This window comes from Hemiscyllium ocellatum, chromosome 12 (genome assembly GCF_020745735.1).
Source record: "Hemiscyllium ocellatum isolate sHemOce1 chromosome 12, sHemOce1.pat.X.cur, whole genome shotgun sequence".
Lineage (NCBI taxonomy): Eukaryota > Metazoa > Chordata > Chondrichthyes > Orectolobiformes > Hemiscylliidae > Hemiscyllium > Hemiscyllium ocellatum.
This window is the reverse complement of record NC_083412.1, coordinates 92,398,548-92,420,885: the sequence shown is the minus strand read 5'-3', so window position 1 is coordinate 92,420,885 and position 22,338 is coordinate 92,398,548. Positions and strand designations below refer to the sequence as shown.

At 42.9% G+C, this 22,338-nt stretch overlaps 1 protein-coding gene across 1 annotated transcript in view; it reads right to left on the bottom strand.

Moving 5' to 3' along the window:
* Window positions 1-22,338, bottom strand: part of LOC132820630 (neural cell adhesion molecule 2-like) — a 581,438-nt gene that overhangs the window by 118,723 nt on the left and 440,377 nt on the right. The window contains exon 14 of the mRNA XM_060832832.1: window positions 14,239-14,360. Coding sequence (XP_060688815.1) covers window positions 14,239-14,360 — 122 coding nt within the window. The remainder of the gene's footprint in view (window positions 1-14,238; window positions 14,361-22,338) is intronic.

Genomic DNA, 22,338 nt, shown 5'->3' with positions numbered 1-22,338 from the left:
TACTGTGATGCATTGGGACAATTACTGCAGTGCTCTGGGACAGTTAATTGTTGCCCTCTGGATTAGATATTGTGATGCTCTTGTACAGTTACTGTGGTGCTTGGGCGGGGTGGATGGGGGGAAGTTGTGGATTGTGGTGATCTTTGGGAGTTACTGCAGTGCTCTGGGACTGTTTCTGCGGTGCTCTGGGGGAGTTACTGCACTGCTCTGGGGGAGTTACTACGGTGCTGTGGGGGAGTAAGTGCAGGGTTCTCACAGTTTTACTGCAGTGCCCAGGCACAGCGACTGCAGTGCTCTGGGGGTGTTACTGCGATGCTCTGGGGGAGTTACTGCGGTTCTCTGGGACAGTTACTGCAGTGCCCCTGGGGAGCTATTTTGGTACTCTGGCGGAATCTCTAAAGTGCTCTGTGCCAGTTACTGCAATGCTCTGCTGAAGTTATTGCAATGCCCTGACAGAGTTTCTGCAGTGCTGTGGGGGAATTACTGCAGTGCTCTGGGACAGTTACTGGGTGCTCCGGGATAGTTACTGTGGTGCTGTGGGAGAGTAACTGTGATGCTCTGTGGGAGTTACTGCAGTGTTGGTGACAGTTATTGTGGTGCTCTGGGGAAGTTACTGTGGTGCTCCGGGGGAGTTACTGTGGCCCTCTGGTTAGTTACTGCAGTGCTCTTGGACAGTTACTGTGGTGTATTGGGTCAATTACTACAGTGCTCTGCAGGGGTTTCTGCGGTGCTCTGGATCAGACATTGTAGTGCTCTGGGACAGTTACCGCGGTGTTCTTGGGAAGTTACTGCAGTGCTGTGGGAGAGTTACTGCGGTGTTCTGGGGGAGTTACTGTCATGACTGGGGACAGTTACTGTGGTGCTTTGGGGGAGTTACTGCAGTTCTCTGGGGGAGTTACCGCAGTGCTCTGGGACAGTCATTGCGGTGCTCGGGGACAGATACTATGGTGCTCTGGGACTGTTATTGCAGTGGTCTGGGGGATTTACTGTGGTTCTCTGGGAGTGTCACTGCAGTGCTCCAGGATGGTTGCTGCAGTGCTCTGTGACAGATAATGCAGTGCTCTTGGGGAGTTACTGTGGTGCTCTTGGGGAGTCACTACGATACTCTGGGGGCGTTAATGTGTTGGAATGTCTGAGGGAGTTAATTTGGTGCTCTGGGGGAGTTATTGTGGTGCTCTGGTGGAGTTAATGCAGTGCTCTGGGATGGATTCTTCAGGGGTTTGGCTCCCTTTTCTCATGATTGATTTACAGCCCAGACATGCAAGTGTTAATAATTACGGGGCCTATCTGCAGATTCACCTACAATCGACACTGAGAGAGTGGGAGCAGCACAGAGCCAGATAATCTATACTTTATAATTTGTTCATGGGTTTTGTGTGACACTGTATGGGCCAACATTTATTGTCCATTCTTAATTGCTCAGAGGATAGTTGAAAGCCAACCACATTGTTCTGGGTCTCTAGTCACATCTACGCCTGACCACGTAAGGATGGCAGACTGCCTTCATAGTTTCATAATAATAGGAGCAGGAGTAGGCCATTTGGCCTGTTGAGCCTGCTCCGTGATTCATTAAGATCATGGCTGATCTACTCATCGTCTCAGCTCCTCCTACCTGCATTATCCCCATAACCATTAATTCCCTTATCATGCAAAAAACTACCCAACTGCGTCTTGAATATATTTAATGATGCTGCCTCGACTGCTTTCTTAGGCAGAGGATTCCATAGATTCACTCGTCTCTGGGAAAAGCAGTTCCTCCTCATCTCTGTCCTAAATCTACTCCCCTTAATCTTGATGGACATATGATCACTAGTGGACTTTTAATACCAGACATGTATTGAATTGGTATGTCACCATCTGCCAAAGGAGAGTTTGAGTCCACATCCTCAGCATATTAGCCTGTGGTTCCACATCAATAGCCCACTGACATTACCCATGCACCACCATCTCTGAACTCTGACCACAGGATGTAATAGACTCACTGGTTAACAAAGATTTGGTCTCTCTGAAGCTGATTTGAACCTTCAAGGCATATCTGGAGGGTTTAAGAGTTAGGGCAAGTGTGCTCCAGGTGGTCACATGTAGAGGACCAATCAAGTTATTACTTTAGAAATTTTGTCTTGTCTGAAGAGAGACAGTAGGGTTTAGAACTATATGCACTGAAATTCAGTGGGATGAACGGGGATAGTATAGAAACCCATAACATTTGTGTGAAGGATATTCCTGATGACTGGAAAGCCCAGATTCAGGGAACACAGATTAAGGATACAGTGTAGTCCACTTAGGACTGAGATGGGGAGACATTTCTTCACCCAGAGAGTGGTGAACCTGTGGAATTCTCTGCCACAGAAAGCAGTTGTAGCCAAAAGATTTCAAGACGGTGTTAGATAAAGATTTTAAGGTTAAAGGGGTCTAAGGGTATGGGGAGAAAGCGGGAGCAGGGGACTGAGTTGGATGATCAACCATGATTGCACTGAATAGCACAACAGGCTTGAATGGCCGACTCCTGCTCCCTTTTTCTGTATTTTGATGCTTATCCTGATCTTAAAAAAAAAGTTCTCCTGGTCCCTTGAAGGTGTCTCAAGCAGCAACATGAAGAGGCAGCTTGTGAGGCCATTCAAAGTGCAGTTTAGGTGGTCTGGGCATAGGGGAGAGATGGTGGGGGCATTATATCGCTGTGTCCCTTCACAGCTGGAATGGCAATTTCTCATTCCAAACTGGTACAGGAAACAGGTTTCTACACAGAAGATGCTACTTGCTGGAAACATCTCAATGGAGGCTCGCTCTTTTCAAAGGCCAATCTGAAAATTCTATCAGAAGACCCTGTGCCCATTGAGATATCCTCCACATTATTATGCCCCTTACCAACAGTTGGCAAGTAAATGTCACTCATTAAAAGCCTCAGAACCAGAATCTACTAATTGCAGTCACTCACAGAATCATAGGGATGTACCACACGGAACCAGACCCTTCTGTCCAACACGTCCATGCTGACCAGATAGCCTAAACTAATCCAGTCCCATTTGCCAGTATTTGGCAAATATCTCTCCAAACTCTTCCTATTCATATACCCATCCAGATGCCTTTTAAATGTTGTAATTGTACCAGCCTCCACCACGTCCTCTGACAGCTCATTCCATACACATACCACTCTCTGTGAGAAAAGTTACGCCTTAGGTCCCTGTTAATTTTTTCTCCTCTCACCTTAAACCTCTGCCCTCGAGTTTTGGACTCCCCTTCACTGGGATAAAGACCTTGACTATTTACCTTATCCATGCTTCATGATTTTATAAACTTCTATAAGATCACCCCTCAGCCTCCGATGCTCCAGGGAAAGTAGCCCCAGCCTATTCCGCAGCCAGGGAGAAGAAATAAAGTCTTATTCTAAATGCAGAAGCTTGGACCTAATTAATAATGGTTGAGGTTGAGCTCCTTGAATTTGTGGAAATAGCTGCAGGCGGCTTGGGGAAGATGGAAAACATTGTGCCTCTTCAGACCCTGCAATGTGGCATAGTGCATTTGAAAAGATGCCTTCCAAATACAGACTGCATGCAATATTCAAATCTCTCAGGAGATTTGCAATGACTGTCACTCTGTCTATTTTGCTTCCAGGCAGATTCAAAGCTTTTCTGAATTGTGGCTTGGGAATGCTGAATAGAACATTCGTGTGGGGAGAACTGTGTAAGTTGTACCCGAGCAACAGCTCAGACCGAAATCACTGCCATGGACAACTTAAGGGAATGGGACCACCGTAAAATGGTATGGTAAGTCTGTCCCTTATCTTGTCCACCTCAAGTAGTTCAACAAGGGCAGTACTATATGAGTGCCAAAGGTCCATTGCTATGTGTGGTGTACCTTCTGGAAAGCCTCTGTGTAAAGAAAGCACAATTACTACATTATTTTCAGGGTAGAAATGCTAACTAAATGCATTGACAAGAATGTACCATTTGATTTGAAGAATTTCCTGTTACAGTTGGCTGAAGTAATGTGGCTTGATGATGTACAGGTGTTGGCATAAAACACCCTGTTATTAAATAGTAGCAGCAAGAGTAGGCCATGGATCTGCTTAAACCTGCTCCAGCATTTTCAGGAAAATGGATCATTCCTTGGATTATTTGCAGCTATAGTCAACATTTAGCAGCCAGTGATGCCAGTGACACTGGGGAAATGGTTGTATTCATCCAGGAAGGTGCATCCAGAAAAGGGAGACCAATCATGTACTTCTCTAAGAAGAGAAGCAAACATCAAAGATGACACTCACAGGACAGAAGGGAGCACTTAGTTAACTATTTGCTCTTAAACATTGAGATTTTTGTTGAAAATGAGTACAGGGAGGCTAACATCTATGCTGAACACAAGTTTTGTGAAAAAGCTTAGGGCCCAGAATGCCACATTGTTTTATTAGAGTTTGTTCCTTCAACCATACCATCTAAAAATCATCCATATTGTTGGCATGTCAAAAGTTATTGCTGATGTCCGATTTAAGAACCCAAAGGGAACCAAACTGGAACTAAAATAAGAGTTAAGAAAATGAATGTATTTGTCTCTGTGCTGTTTATGTTTAATAATTTTCCTCCTTAAGAAAAAAAATCATAACTCTGAATTACTTATAGATATATTGAACTTATAAGAATAATATGTTTTTAAAAAAGGAAGATATACAAGCCAAAATATGGTCAAGGATGTAAATTCAGTGATTACATCATCTCCCTTTGTGGATTACATTGGTTCCCAAGAGGAATTGTGGAATGTTACTACTGAAGAATGTCAAGGGAGCCTCAGACAAGAACACTTCAAAGGGGGAGATGCTATTCCAAAGCTGAACGGTGATCTCCTGTGATCTGCGTCCCAAACCGTGGACATGACATGTGATGGAAGAAAGGCAGTTCTGGCTGAAAGATATGTTTGCATTGTAACTTTCCAGAAACATGAAAGAAAGGGAGTTAAAAGACATTTACAATTGTTGATCTGTGTGTGCTAGTGCGTTAGCTTGTGGTTCAAGCCTTTCTGTGTTTAACTGTTACTTTCCATATTAAGGTTCACAGCTGACAATTTCCAATAGACACCCCAGCGTGTGCAGGTAGAAAGAAAATGAAGTTCCTCCAATTATTGCAAACAATTCAGCCGCTGTCAAAGGAAAATGTACAGATTCCTTTCAGCTAACAGCAGAAGTAACTACCTCCAAATACCTACTCGATAGCCGAAGTCAGTGCAACTGAATTCATCCACTTTAATGAACACTACATTTCACAATATAATCATCCTTGTTGGATCCAATTAACTTTGCTGTGACCAAGCGAGGGATGGGGATTGAATAAAGAATGATAGTCAGCTTCTCCTACATCACCTGGGAACATAACTATTAATGGATACCCTAACTGGAAACTTAATAAATTAACAGAACCCACCCAGGGACTGTTCATAACGCCATTCAGTATGATCATGGCTGCTATGATCTTGGTGTGAACTTCATCTTTCTGCCATTTTTACATAACCCTTTATTGCAAGGTTTGTGAAGGTTTGTAGCTCAGGTTGAGGTTTAGGGTGTAGGTTTGCTCGCTGAGCTGTAGGTTTGATATCCAGACATTTCATTACCTGGCTAGGTAACATCATCAGTGGTAACCTCCAAGTGAAGCGAAGCTGTTGTCTCCTGCTTTCTATTTACATCTGGTTGGACCACAACGCCATAAACAAGCACATAGATCTAGATGCCATCTATCAACCCCTCAGAAAACAAACAGGAAATGACATCACCGCAAACCCCAGAAACCCCATCCAGGGCAAACATATGAATAGAAAGCAGGAGACAACAGCTTCGCTTCACTTGGAGGTTACCACTGGTGATGTTACCTAGCCAGGTAATGAAACGTCTGGATATCAAACCTACAGCTCAGCGAGCAAACCTACACCCATAACCCTTTATCTTATAATGCTGAAGTCTGTCAATCTGAACCATTAATATATTCAATGGCAGCCTCCAGGGATCGCTAGTCTATTTCCAAGCTGTAAATTCTGTGTAATTCTATGTAAATAACCTTATTAGCAAGGATGCACGCATTCCTACCTAGTGTTATTAACAAGGAAACATTATAGACAATGTGCCTATTGTTCAATAAAGACGCTACCAAGTTGTGTAATTAACCTCATTTGTTACATGTTTAGTTGGCAAAGTGTTCCACATTAGCACATTAACAGTTGATTAAGCCATCTCCAGGTTCATTGTTGACAGAATACATTGGCAGTATCGTAATTAGAGACAATTAGCATGGATTTAAAAAGGGTAAGTCCTGTCTGGCAAGCCACCTTTTCTTCACTGAAGATTGAAAAGGTAGCGTGGCGAATGGACCTTGATATTAAGTGGCAGGTGTTTTCTGCTCAATGAAGCCGACCAGGTGTGAATGTGCATTAGATCCATCTCTGACTTGTCATTTATTTACTTTCAATTGTGTCAACAAAATTCTTTTAGGTTAAAGGTTGTATGTAAAGTATTTGCTGTTGCTGCACAGAAATTCTTAATCTCTGTTGTGAAGCTGAAAAAAACAGTGTAGAACAGTAGGGAATGCCTTTGATTGTGTCAGTCAATATGTTTGAACAAAAATGTTGCTGTTTGTACAAGAGTGATGTTTTCTGGCTTCTAATAGTCTTAGTCACCTCTGTGTTTCTGGCAGATGAGCTGTGGACAGACAGTTTGTCTTTGAAGTGAAATCAATAAGTTGAATTTTCCGAGTTAAAAGCTAACATGGGCAGAAAATCGGAGCTAATGTGTTGTCATGGGTCTAACTGCCAATGTAGACATGATTCACCGTTCCATAGTTGCATTGGCAATACACGCGCTGCTATTAAACAGTAGATTTGTCTCTGCCATTGCACTCCCCTGTCTGAGTCAGGTTGTGGATTCAGATTTATTTCCAGCCAGTTTTGAGCATGTAGACTGGGCAACACTCCCTGCACAGAACATTGGGTGTGTTACAAATTGTTGGTGAGTCATTAAACTTTCTCAGAGAGCTGTACAAGATCTAACAGCTGGTTCAAACTAGAGCAAGAGGATTTCCTCCTCCATGCTTATTCCTCAGTCAAAGCCCTGATGTTGATGAACTGGTCGCTCCCATCTTGCTGTTTCTGGGAGTTTCCTGTGTACATTGTGGCTGTCATGTTGCTTACAATACAACAGTCAAAATGGTTTCATTATCTTCAGCCCAACTGTGTTTGTTTAGAGGGCTGGAGGAAACCAAGTCTTTGTTTCTTTAAGAAAGGGGAGGGTTTTTTTTATAGAAACATATAAAGGTATGAAGCGGTTAGATAAGTTAGAAGCAGGTAGGTTGTTTCCACTCGGGGAGGGGGTGAAACTAGAACTCGGGGCATAGCCTCAAAATAAGTGGGGGGAGGTTTAGGACTGAGTTGAGAAGCAACTTCTTCACTCAAAGGGTTGTGAATGTGTGGAATTCCCTGCCCAGTGAAATAGTTGAGATTACATCATTGAACATTTTCAAGGCAAAGAGAGATCGATTTTTGAACAGTAAATGGATTAATGATTATAATGAGAGGGTGGGTAAGTGGAGCTGGGGCCACACAAATGTCAGCCATGATCTTATTGAATGGCGGAGCAGGCTCTCTTGGCCAGTTTTGTACTCCTCAATCCTGGGAAAAACACACTGACTCTATCCATACCCCTCAGGATGTTATAAATTTCTATGAGGTCACCTCTCAGCCTCCGGCACGCCAGGAAAATAGCTCCAGCCTATTCAGCCAATCCCTAATGAAAGTAAATAGAAAGAAATGTAACATAGATAAAAATATGTGAAGTGGTCAGCAGTCAACAGATGCTAAGCCATTTACCAGCCATAGAGTCGTACAACACAGAAACAGACCCTTCGGTCCAACCAGTCCATGCCAACAGAATCACAAACTAAACAGGTCCCACCTGCCTGCTCCTGGCCCATGTCCCTCCAAACCTTTCCTATATATGTACTTATCCAAATGACTTTTAAATGTTGCAATTGTACCCACATCCACCGCTTTCTTAGGAAGTCCATTCCACACATGAACCACCTCTGTGCAAAACATTTGCCTTTTATGTCTTTTTTAAATCTCTCTCCTTTCATCTTAAAAATGTGCCCCTTAGTCTTGAAATCCCTCATCCTTGGGAAAAGACACCTACCATTAACTCTAACTATACCTGTCATTATTTTATAAACTTCTGTCAGATCACCTCTCAACCTCCTACACTCCAGTGAAATAAGTCCCAGGCTATCTAGCCTTGATTTATAACTGAAGCTTTTCATACCCAGCAACATCCTGGTAAATCTCTTCTGACCTCTCTCCAGCTTCATAATATCCTTCTTATAACTGGGCAACCAGAACTGGTCACGGTATTCCTGAAGCGGCCTCACCAATATCCTGTATAATCTCAACATGACTCCCAACTCCTGTATTTTAAAGGACTGAGCAATGTGTGCCAAACACCTTTTTAAATGCCTGATAGCTCATGGTCACAATACAGCAAAAAGAATGTACTGGAGTGATCATAGCATTCCTACAGTGTGGAAGGAGTCTAGATCAGAGTGGTGCTGAAAAAGCACAGCAGGTCAGGCAGCATGTGAGGAATAGGAAAATTGAAATTTCAGGCAAAAGCCCTTCATCAGGAATGAAGGAAGGGAGCCTCCAGGGTGGAGAGATATAAAGGAAGGGGGTGGGGAGAAGGTAGCAAAGAGTACCTGGGGGTTACAGTGAGAGAGAGAGAGACTCACTGAGATTCTTGTAGAGAAAGGAAGAGAACTTCTTCAAGGCAGGCATCCTTGCAAAAGGATTCACAGTAAGGTTAAAATCAACTCGGCAAAAGTGAGGATTGCAGATGCTGGAAATCAGAGTCTAGATTAGAGTGGTGCGGGAAAAGCACAGCAGGTCAGGCAGCATCCGAGGAGTAGGAAGGAGTCCATTCAGGCCATACCGTCCCTTTGAAGACCATCCCCACTAGACCAACCCCACCTCCTTGTCCCCATTACCCTGCAGTCCCCAGTGCTAATCCACCTAACCTGTACGTCTTTGGATAGTGGGAGGAAACTGGAGCACTTGGAGGAAACCCATGCAGATACTGGGAGAATGTCCAAACTCCACACAGAGAGTCGCACGAGGCTGGAATTAAATCCGATCATAGATCAGCTTTACCAAATGCTTAATATCGTCTTTTTAAAAAATTCTTACAAGGGTTATAGGCATCGCTGGTTAGGTCAGCATTTATTGCCCACCAGTAATTGCTTTTGAGAAGGTGGTGGAGAGCTGGCTTTTCAAAGATACACTCAGAGTGCTGTTTCCATCTGTTTTATTTTTTGATGCTATTTGAACTACCTCGCTATGTTAAAAGTTCTACATAAATATAGGTTGCCGTTGTTTCATAATTTTGTCTGAAAGATAGAGATTTTAACAAAGGTAATGGAACATTAGCAACTAAGGGATGCCAGGGAAAATAGAAACAAAATGAGAGCAATTGGCAATATACCTGGAGGTAGGAGACATTCACAACCAATTCGATAAATTAATAGTGCAGATAGAAACTCATGGATTTGAACTGAGCTATAACAGAAACATGGCTGCTGAGTGACCAAGTCTGATCATCTTGCATTATATTCTTGAATTTTAGAAGGGATAGGAATAATTGGAAAAGAAGGAGGGGTTGCCTGATGATAAAGTTCTGCACAAAGTCAGGAGGAGAAAAGGATATTACAGAGGATCTCCACGTTACAAACATCCAACTTATGAACACTCATACTTAACATACACAATATAATACTGGGATGTAAGTTTTTTAAAGAGTGACATGCAAGCATTTGCTGTATTTATTAACAGTTCCTTCATATTGTTCAGCATTGTTCTGACCTGCGTACAAATGGACTTGCATATGGACTCCAAATCAGAACCTGTTTGTGTCACAGGGATTGCCTGTAGTTTAAAAGTCGAGATGTAGAATTATTTTGGCTGGTGATATGAATCAACAAAGAGCCCTCTGACAGTAATTGAGCAAGGTATATATACGTATCAGAAAAGGATCATAGTGATGGTTGGTCACTAGTATAGACTGAGCAAGCCCAAATGTATAATAGCAGCATGGACGCCAGGTTCATGAAGTATGTTTTCTTTATTTATTCACAGGATGAGGGTGTCACAGGCTAGGTAACATTTACTGCTCATCCTTAATTGCCCAGAGGGCATTGCTGGAGGTCTGAAGTCACTTGTAGGCCACACCAGGTAATGATAGCAGTTTCCTTTCCTAAAGGACAATAGTGAACCAGATAGGTTCTTTCTGACAATAGGCAATTAATTCATTGTCATCAATACATTCTTAATTCAGAATTTTGAAAAATTGAATTCAAATTCCATCACCTGTCATGACATAATTTGAACCTGGGTCCCCAGAATAAGATGTGGGTCTCTGGATAAACAGGTACACAGACTCTTGTGTCATGTCACCTTTGTGTGGAAAGCCCTGTGACAACACTCTCTTGTCAATGAGCTAAAATACCCTGGGCGGCACGGTGGCACAGTGGTTAGCACTGCTGCCTCACAGCACCAGAGACCTCGGTTCAATTCCAGACTCAGGTGACTGACTGTGTGAAGTTTGCACATTCTCCCCGTGTCTGCATAGGTTTCCTCTGGGTGCTCCGGTTTCCTCCCACAGTCCAAAGATGTGCAGGTTAGGTGAATTGGCCAAGCTAAATTGCCCGTTGTGTTAGGTAAAGGGGTAAATGTAGGGGAATGAGTGGGTTGCGGGTCGGTGTGGACTTGTTGGCCTGCAGGGCCTGTTTCCACACTGTAAGTAATCTAATCTGAAACCCTCAAAAACACAATGCCAAGCAAGTTTAGGCACGGTCTGATAAATGCTTCTTATATCCTACATATTTGTGATTGGACATGTTTCATTTCTCTTCACTGTTAGTATTCTGGCATCACTTCAGCCAGTTGGCCTTATTGAAGTTAGGATAACACCATGTGTACTGGAACACACAGCAAATGCAACCTAATGAGGAACTGTGTAATAGATCGTACAGCTTACAGTGTCACCTGGTCCTCCTGAAACCAAGAATCAAGGAGCGGCACTCCAGAAATACATTTCATGGTGCACTTATAACCCAATAATATGGGGAGGATTTTCAGTTAACAGTGGGATCAGAATTGGGTCAATTCTGATCCCCAGATAGTGTCTCTGGATCCTAACTATCCTGGGATGAACAATGTTGAGAATTGGCTTTAGGACCCACTGTTGTAGGTTACTTTGGTGACTGGAACTTGGTGGATTTCGTTCACTATGAGATCCTTGATTGGGTTTGTTAACTTGGGCCAATCAGAGAGTCCTGACTGACCAATATTGACAGGGCATTTAGGATCTCCTCAGTTCAGGGGACTAACTCCACGCTGGCTGGCCACAGCCAGTGTACTCTGCACAAGCTATGAACTTGCACTCCAAGGTCTCTTTGCTCAGCAACACTTCCTAAAACCTTACCATTAAGTGTATAAGTTCTCTGAAGATTTGTTTTCCCACAATGCAGAACCTTGCATTTATCTGAATTAAACTCCACCTGCCACTCCTCACCCCTTTGGCCCAGCTGATCAAGATCCCATTGTAATCTGAGGTAACCTTCTTCACTATCCACTCACCTCCAATTTTGGTGTCAAACTTACTAACTATGCCTCCTATGTTTATATCCAAATCATTTGGATAAATGATGAAAAGTAGAGGACCCAGTACCGATCCTTGTGGCACTCCACTGGTCACAGGCCTCCAGTCTGAAAAACAACCCTCTGTCTTCTACCTTCGAGCCAGTTCTGTATCCAAATGGCTAGTCCTCCCTGTATCCCATTAGATCTAACCTTGCTAATCAGTCTCCCATGGGGAACCTTGTCAAATGCCTTGCTGAAGAGTTGAAAAGTGTGGTGCTGGAAAAACACAGCAGGCCAGGTAGCATCCGAGGAGCAGCAGAATCGATGTTTCGGGCATAAGCCCTTCTTCAGGAATGAAGAAGGAGGCCATTTGGGCTGTTTGATAGTGGAATTGGTCCTCCTGGGAGCAAATGCGGTGGAAGCGAAGAAATTGGGAATATGGGGTGACGTTTCTACAGGGGCAGGGTGGGAGGAGGTGTAATCTAGGTAGCTGTGGGAGTTGGTCAGTTTGTAGTAAACGTCTGTGTTGAGTGGTCGCCCGAGATGGAGAAGTCTAGAAAGGGGAGGGAGGAGTCTGAGACGGTCCAGGTAAATTTGAGGTCTGGGTGGAAGGTGTTAGTAAAGTGGATGAACTGTTCAACCTCCTCGTGGGAGCATGAGGTAGCGCCAATACAATCATCAATGTAGCGGAGGAAAAGATGGGGGTGGTGTCAGTGTAGTTGCGGAAGATGGACTGTTCCACATATCCGACGAAGAGGCAGGCATAGCTGGGGCCCATGCGGGTGCCCATGGCAACTCCTTTGGTTTGGAGGAAGTGGGAGGATTGAAAGGAGAAGTTGTTAAGAGTGAGGACCAGTTCAGTCAGTCGAAGGAGGGTGTCAGTGGAAGGCTCTGCCCTTATCAATCCTCTTTGTTACTTTTTCAAAAAACTCAATCAAGTTAATGAGACATGATTTCCCATGCACAAAGCCATGTTGACTATCCCTAATCAGTCCTTGCCTTTCCAAAGGTGAAAAGGGTGTTTGGTATGCTTTGCTATTTTGGTCAGAACATTGAGTATTGGAGTTGGGAGGTCATGTCGCGGCTGTAGTGGACATTGTTTAGGCCACTTTTGGAATATTGTGTGCAATAGGTCTCCTTCCTATTGGAAAGATGTTGTGAAACTTGAAAGGGTTCAGAAAATATTTACAAGGATGTTGCCTGGGTTGGAGGATTTGAGCTTTAGGGAGAGTCTGAATAGACTGGGGCTGTTTTCCATGGAACATCGGAATCTGAGGGGTGACTACATAGAGGTTTATATGATCATGAAGGGCATGGATGGGGTAAATAGGCAAAGTCTTTTCCCTGGCTGGGGAAGTCCAGAAATAGAGGGCAAAGGTTTCAGGTGAGAGGGGAAAAGATATAAAAGGGACTATTTTTTCATGCAGAGGGTGGGGCGTATATGGAATGAGCTGCCGGAGGAAGTGGTGGAGGCTGGTACATTAAAAGGCATCTGGTTGGGTATTGGAATAGGAAGGGTTTAGAGGGATATGGGCCAAGTGCTGGCAAATAGAGCTAGATTAGTTAGGGATATCTGGTCAGCATGGACGGGTTGGACCGAAGGGTCTGTTTCCGTGCTGCACACCTTTAGGACTCTTTGACTCTAAGTAAATAAAGGGTGAATAAAAGCCAAACAAACTATGGATGCTGTATAAATCAGAAACAAAAATAGAAATTCTTAGAAAAGCGCAGCAGGTCTGGCATCTGAAAAGAAACCACAGGGAAAAGGTTTAAAAGGGGCAATAGGGGGCAACTTTTTCACAAAGGGATGGTGTGTGTGTGGAATGAGTTGCCAAAGGAAGTGGTGGAGGGTGGTACAATTACAACATTTAAAAGATGTGTGGGCAGGTATATGGATAGGAAAGGTTTAGAGGGAAATGGAGCTAAACAGAGGCAAACAGTTCAAGAGAAAGTGAGGACTGCAGCTGCTGGAGACCAGAGTTGAAAAGTGTGGTGCTGGAAAAACACAGCAGGCCAGGCAGCATCCGAGGAGTAGGAGAATCGACGTTTCGGGCATAAGCCTGTCTGGTATAGTCTGCTTCCATGCTGTGTGACTCTAAAATGTTATAATTCTATTTCCTCTATCTCTGAATTAATAGTCTCGCAATAATTTAACCAGGCCATTGTAATCCCACTTCAAAATGGAGTGTAACTTTGCAGCTCTTTTGGTTAACCTCAGTCACCATTTAAATAAAATCAATGTGCTGCTGATACTGAAAATCTGAAACAATCACAAAAACTGCTAAAGAATCTCAGTAGGTCAACAACACCCATGGAGAGAGAAACAGGGTTAACATTTTGAGTCTGATAGGACTCTTCTTTAGAACTTCTGAGAATTTCAGTATCTCTCCAACATTTTCTGTTTTTGCACCATTTCTTATGTTATCCTGAATGTTATCAGTTTGCTGTTTTAACACATGCACCCACCTACAAAATAACTCACTTCCAATGTAGAGGACTCAAGAATGTTGAATAATGTTAAGGTGCTGACTGATCTCACAGTTTCACTTCCCTTATTTCTAAGCAATAGCTGATCAGTATACTCACAGTTCTGTATTTGAGCACATATCTTAGGATGGGTGATCCTCCATCATCCTGTTTGGTCACAACCAGTTTATAGTTCTTGCCATTACCACTGTGTCCTTGCACTGTAGGGGGACTGGGCTCTTCTGCAAATTGACAAAAAGACAAAACAAAAATTCATTTAAGGGCCTGCAGCACCTTTGAAAGCTCTCTGTAAATTCATATTACAGATATTGTGAATGAATCATACCCCCAATAGTTATCTCTAAAATAATGGTGTTCAGGGACCTTGCTTTCATCAATAATCAATTCATTTTGACGATCCAATGTTTTAGGAATAGCTGCCAATTCCCTGAGCACATTCAGCTTCTTCTCTGAATTTTCTGATGGAAGGAGTTCTTTGATATCAAAAGATTATAGAAGTTAGCTGGTAGTATCTGGGAAAGATTTGGCGACTTGTAATAAGGCCCTATAGTCAGATAGCCGTCAGTGTCCTCCAAACCCACACATATCCGGACAAAATGGGTTTGCACTGATGGAGCACTTCACATATTAACCTCATATAATGCAGTGACTTTGTGTTTGAACTGTTTCTTGCTTACACCTCCAGCACAGCCAGTCACCAAATGACAAAATACAGCTATCCCAGCTCTCAATCCTTGCGTAATGTTCTGATTTTTAGCATAGGATCAAGATATTTGGGAGGATAGTGAGTTTAAACCTTCACAGCATGAGTCTCACTGAGCATGAGTCTCAGTGAGCATGAGTCTCACTGAGCATTACTCTCACTGAGCATTAGTTTAATTGAGCATTACTCTGACTGAGCATTACTCTCACTGAGCATTACTCTGACTGAGCATTACCCACACTATTTGTGGTCAATAAAACCTAATGTCTTCACATTGAATTCTTTATGTAGAATTGTAATCAGACAAACGAGTTCCCATTCAAGTTGCACTATACAGAATTCAAATTAATCAAATTAATCAAAGTCCCATTAGGCAGATTCAATTCAGCCAAAGCTTTCCTTATTTAGATGTAAACTACAGCAGATACTGGAAATTGGAAATGTAAACTAAAAAATACTGGAATTGCTCAAACCAGGCAGTGAATATTTTTCATCAACTTTCTCAGAAGAGTTTTGATGAAGACTTAAATCCAGGTTCCCTCTAGCTCAGAGGTAGGGACGCTACCACTGTGCCCCAGTGTCCCAATGCAGCTTCTATAAAGAGAGGGAAATGGGGTTAACATTCAGGCAGGTGAGCTTTCCCTGTTTGCTCTCATCCTACAGACCATTCACTGCTGCTACACAGATTCCAATAGATTTTACATTTCACTCACCATGTACAGAGAAAATCTATTAGGCCATAATATAGAGGAGCAGGGTTAGGTCATTCGGTTCATCAAGTGAGTTCCAACATTTGATCATGGCTGATATGTTGCTCAGTCAAGATTAGAGTGGTGCTGGAAAAGCACAGCAGATCAGGCAGCATCTGAGACGCAGGAAAATCGACGTTTCGGCCAGGAGCCCTTCATCAGGAATGCCCTTCCTCCTTAATCTGCTCCTCGGATTCTGCCCGACCTGCTGTGTTTCTCCAGCATCACTCTAATCTTGACTCTGATCTCCAGCGTCTGCAGTCCTTACTTTCACCTGGTATGTTTCTCAGCCCCATTCTCCTTCCTTCTCTCCATAACCTTTGATCCACATACCAATCAAGAAGCTATCACTGTCTGAAATACACTCAATGACTTGGCCTCCACAGCCTTCTGCAGCAATGAAGTTCCACAGAGTAACCACCCGCTGGCTGAAGAAAATTATTCAATCTCAGTTCTAAAGGGGCATCCCTTCACGTTGAGGCTGTGCTCTCACATCCTGGCCCTAATCCTCTTTGTGATGACTTATACTCATTTTACTGTATTTTCACAAATACAAATAACAATTTTTTTTATTTCTATCTACCTATCTACTGTCTGTCTATCTCTCTAACTGTCCATCTATCTATCTGTCTGTCTATCTATCTATCCATCTATCTATCTATGTATCAATCTATCTATCTATCTGCCTATCTTATCTGTTGGAAACATCTATGCTCATTCTGTAGGTTTCAACCAGATTCCCCCTCATCCTTCTCCATTGAGTACAGACCCAAAGTTCTCCTTGACAAACCAATTCAATCACAAAGTAGAGTAGCCTGGAGTTTGTGCTCAGCAGCCATGAATGTCATTACACCCTTCATAACAAGAAAAGACATGAATAAAAATATTGACATAGGCCAAATTAACAGTGATACTTTGACATGGGGCAAAGGAAGATGTTGAAATATTCTGAGAAAATTCAAAATAATGATTATTAACACAATTTGATTTGCAAATCTACCTGTCAACATATCAGAGACATTTGATGGCTGTGACCACTGAATCAGCAACATTCACCTCTTCATTTTAGCTTAGAGGTTGGGAGAGTCTCATAAGGTTAATAATAAGATGCGCTATTTACAGAAGAACTTTGAGGTCTCTCCACAGAAAGTCTCGATGGATGATATCATCCCAGGTCCTGAATTAATTGGCTGTGGCGAGAGATTTGGAAAGATTGGGAGTGATCTTGAGGAAGATTAGATTAGATTACTTACAGTGTGGAAACAGGCCCTTCGGCCCAACAAGTCCACACCGACCCGCCGAAGCGCAACCCACCCATACCCCTACATTTACCCCTTACCTAACACTACGGGCAAGTTAGCGTGGCCAATTCACCTGACCCGCACATCTTTGGACTGTGGGAGGAAACCGGAGTCCCCAGAGGAAACCCACGCAGACACAGGGAGAACGTGCAAACTCCACACAGTCGGTCGCCTGAGTCGGGAACTGAACCCAGGTCTCAGGCGCTGTGAGGCAGCAGTGCTAACCACTGTGCCACCGTGCCGCCCACAAGATCGCACCATCAAGATGAGAAAGTCGCATGTTCCAACCAGGTCCCAGATATAGAAAAAAAGATTTCCTCTGATGAGTAACAAGATGCTTATTAACAGGCATTATTGCTCATGATCAGTATCCGTCATGACCTAATCTTGCATCATTAATATGCAGCATCCTATTCTACCACCTGCTGGAGGGATACCAGATATACAGCATTGTCAATGTGAATATTTGAGTAGGAACCTTGCAACCCCAGCTTCTGGTGGTTCCTCTGGACCTCCACTCATTCACTCAGGACCTCCACACACTCACTCACTCTGGACTTCTCACCCCTTTCCCCTAAGCACAAACAGTTGTCCATCTGGGACTCCCAGCATCAAGATGTCAGTGTGCGCACCACAGCCTTTTGAAGATGACATGGTCTCAGGAATCCCAGGACACCCCTGCCATGGTGTGCCCTTCTGCTAATGGCAGTGGGAGAATCAGGCTAACCTGGGGCAAACAGAGTGCACATGGAAGTAATGCAAGTTAATGATGCTGAGTTCGGGACAATATCATGACAAAATTTGCTAGACCTGTATAGAGAAAACTTCCATGGAACTTGATAAAAATGGCACATAATCGATTTCTGGTAAGAGTCAGCCCTTTATCTCTCTGTGAAACTGTGCATGTGACTGTGTGGAAGAAACTTATCACACTCTTTCAGATATTCATCCCGTCAGACTGTGGAACAACACCTTTCCATCACAATCTAATCATTACACTGTGATGATCTATGATTTAACTTGAGTATTTCCATACTATCTCAGCAACTCTCTGACTGTGGTCAGTTCCTTTCCTGTTTCTTTTTGCCTCAGGACGATAATAGCTTCCCCTGTAGAATTTAGCTGTTGAGTTGGCCGGTTTACCTAAAAGATTGCCTGTTCCTCTTGGATTTCGAGTTGAATGTCCAGTTCATCCCAAAACGTAACTGGCAAATCTATCGATGCTCTTACATGAGAATGTAAGAACTGGGAGCAGGAGTAGGCTATCTGGCCCATTGAGTCTGCTCTGCCATTCTATAAGTGTTGTGTGATTTTAAACATTCTATAAGGTTGTGGCTGATCTTTTTATGGACTCAGCTTCGCTTCCCCGTCTGCAGAACCAGAAGCATGATTCCTTTACTTCATGGAGCACTCAGCAGGTTGAATTGATTTGATTTAAACTTTATTCTCATGTGTACTCAAATTGTTGCTCTGGACAAGCATGCCTACTCTGCTTTGATCATTTATCCATTGCTTTTGACCTTCCAATAGCTTCAGCAAATTCCTGAAGTACCTTTTATGATATTCCTGGCTCGTTGCTTTCTGCAAGACTACACATTGTCGTAGTTTGGTTGTAGCTGTGGTAATAATTGCTCAGTAGAATGAGAATTTGACTTTCTAGCTTTCATCCAATCAATAATTCAGAAGGTGCTTTTCTACTCTGTAATGGTTTGGATGGAGACTTCAATAGTTCTGTTTGAAAATCCTCAGCCCTTTTCATACATGACTTGATCATTCTGACTGTATGTTTACCTTCACATTGGACCAAGGGTATCCTGGAATCCAGAACTTTCTGCCAAGGACATTATGTATTCAAATGTCATCCATGGACAAAACCAACCATATCTGGAATTACCACAAGTTGCAAAACTCACTTCAAGTATTCTTTACTACAGATTCTGTGGTTGAAGTATATAACTTGAACCTTCAATCCACCTTGAATAGCAATCAATAACAATCAAATATGGCTTGTATTTGAAGACAGACAACCTTTCTCCTGATCTAATTGGGAATGTAATCAACATCAGTTGTTCTCCCTGTTTCTGGTCAGTGTATTGCACATACTCACCATCTGGAAATCAGTTCTGTCATATCCTTTGCAATTATGGGCCACTTCACTGATGACTATGCTCTTGCTCTACATTTGGTGATGCTCAAGTGACCTTTATGAAGCTTTCCTAAGCTCTCTTCTTTGTGTGAATGTAGGAAACTAACCACTTATCATAGATTAACATATTTGTCAACAATGGTGTTTTTATGCTGAAAGAAAATTTCCCTAGGCCATTTTTTTTGTCCAACTCATTATACAATTCTGGATGTAGGTTTGCTCGCTGAGCTAGAAGGTTCATTTCCTACTAGACAACATCTTCAGTGGGCCTCCAGGCGAAGCACTGCTGATATTTCCTTCTTTCTATTTATATGTTTGGTTTTCTTTGGGTGGTGATATCATTTCCTGTGATGATGTCATTTCCTGTGGTGATGTCATTTTCTGTTATTTTTCTCAGTGGGTGACAGATGGGGTCTAACTCGATGTGTTTGCTGATAGAGTGCCGGAGTGCCGGTTGGATCCAACCAGTACTCTATCAATAAACACATCGAGTTAGACCCCATCTAACCCCCTGAGAAAAATAACAGGAAATGACATCACCACACGAAATGACATCACCAATCCAAAGAAACCCAAACATATAAATAGAGAGCAGGAATTATTAACAGTGCTTCGCCCAGAGGTCCACTGAAGATTTTACCTAGCAGGGTGATAGAACATCTGGAAATGAACCTTCCAGCTCAGTGAGCAAACGTACATCCAGAACCTCAACTTGAACTGTAAATTTTCTCAAACCTCATTATACATTATTGACAAATTTTGATGTAATTTTAGTCTTGCATCTGCTCTTGGAAAATTCCTTTGAGTCTAGTCCAATTTGCTGACTATTGTGCCTGGCAGTGCTGGAAACCAATTCATGGAAAATTTTAAGTTTAACAAAGAAATAGATACAATTCTAGAGGCCAAACTAGAGGGTGTAGAAGAGAGCAGGAGTATGGCATGATGATGGGGAGTTGATGGCTTAGCGCCATTATCACTGGACTATTAATCCAGGGATCTAGATAATGCTCTGAGGGCTCAGGTTCACCATGGCAGATGGTGGAATTTGATATCAGGAATTTCAAATCTGTTATGAATCCATTGTCAATTGTCAGAAAAAAAACATTTGGTTCACTAATGTCCTTTAGTGAAGAAAGCTGCCATCCTTATCTGGTGTGGCCTACATGTGATTACAGACCCACAGCAATGTGGTTGATTCTTAATTTCCCTCTGGGGCAATAAATGCTGCCTAATGAGTAACACCCTCATCCCGTGAATGAGTAAAGAAAAAGATAGAGAATCAGTCATGAACATGTTTAAATACAGGAGCTGCCTCAATGGGCTGAATAGCTTACTCCTACTTTTTTTAAAGTCTCTATTTTTCTAAGTATGACTTGATTTCATCAATAAAATTATCTACTCAGTGTGAAAGTCTGTCAATAGTTGGCGAGAGGCTGCGTTTGCTGTTTGTGGATTGACAGAGATACATATACTGCATTCCTTTGGATACTTCACATGGCAATCACTAATGGATTCAAATATCATTTTATCCCTTAATTATTCTTCTTTGTTTCCACCTGCTTCATCGGTTGTGTCAGTCACACACAAGGCACACTGTTGCTGTTTACTTTGTCATTTTGTTAATGGCATTAATGTTTGGAAGGGAATGCTATATAAAAACAGGGACATCTTGCTAAAACTATGTAAGGTTCTAGTCAGACCACAGTGGAGATACCACGAGCAGTATTACACCTCTTATCTAAGGAAAGAAATCCTGGCATTGAAGGCAGTCAGAGAAGGTTGACTAGACTGATCCCAGGTACAGAGGCATCATCTCATGAGGAGTGGTTGAGTAGCATAGGCCTGTATTCATTGGAATTTAAAATAATGAGAGGTGACCTTATTCAAATATATATAAGGGATTTGGTAGATTAAATGTTGGTTGTTTCTCCTTCTGGGAGAGTCTAGGATCAGAAGCCATTATCTCAGAGTAAAGGTTTGCCCATTTAAGATAGAGGTGAGGAAGAATTTTTCTCTCAGGGATAGTGAATTTGTGGAATTCTTTACCAGATAAGTGGTCGAGTCTGGAATGAATAGAATTTTACTTAGGAAGGGAATCAAGGGTTATAGTGAAAGATAGGAAAGATGAGCTGAGATTATCAGATCAGCCACGATCTCATTGAAAGTGGAGTAGACTCGATGGAACAAATATCGAAGAGTGGAGTGCTGGAAAAGCACAGCTGGTCAGGCAGTGTCCGAGGTGCAGGGGAATCGACATTTCGAGCATAAGCCCTTCATCAGGAATTAGGGAGCGGCCCAAGGGGGCTGAGTGATACATGAGGGGGGTGGGACTGGGGGGAAGTTAGCTGGGAATGCGATAGGTAGATGAAGATGGGGGTGAAGGTGATAGGTTGGAGAGGAGGGTGGAGCGGATATGTGGGAAGGAAGATGGACAGGTTCAAGAGGGTAGTGCTGAGTTGGAAGGTTCTTCTGGGATAAGGTGGGGGGGGGGGGGGGTGGTGAGGAAGGGAAATGAGGAAACTGGTGAAATCCACATTGATCCCGTGTGGATGAAATGGCCTACTTCCACTCCTATACAGAGTCATGGAGTTATATTGCACTGAAACAGTCCTGTTGGCCCATCAACAAAAACCAAATTACAATAATCCAATTTACCTGCACTTGGTCCATAGCCTAGAATGCCCTGGCATTTTAAGTGCTCATCCAGATGCTTGTTGAATGTTGTGAAGGTACCTGCCTCTATCATCCTCCCAGGCAGCACCTTCCATACTTCTACCACCTTATGGGTGAAAAGAAATTTTCTCAGATTCCCTGCTGACAACCTACTCTTCACCTTAAACTGATGCATTCTAGTCTTAGACATGTCTGCCGTGGGGCAGAAATTCTCACGATCTACTCTGTCTCAGCATTTCATAGTTTTGTAGACCTCAGTCAGATTCACCCCTCAGCTTCCTATGCTTCTATGTAAACAAACCTAGCCTATCCAGTCTCTCCTCATAACTGAGACGCTCCAGCCCAGAGAACATCCTGATGAATCTCATCTGCATCCTCTCCAGCCCAATCACATCCTTCCAGCAGTATGGCAATCAGAACTTCACGCAAGATTTCATCTGTGGCCTAACCAATGTTTTATAAAGTTGTAACAAGACTTCCTTGCTCCTATATTCTATTCCCTGGCATCCTGTACGTCTTCTTCACCACCCTGTCTATCTATACTGACACACCTTCAGGGATCGATGGGCTTGTACACCAAGCTCCCATTGTTCCTCAGTACTCCATAGCTATCTATCACTCATTGTG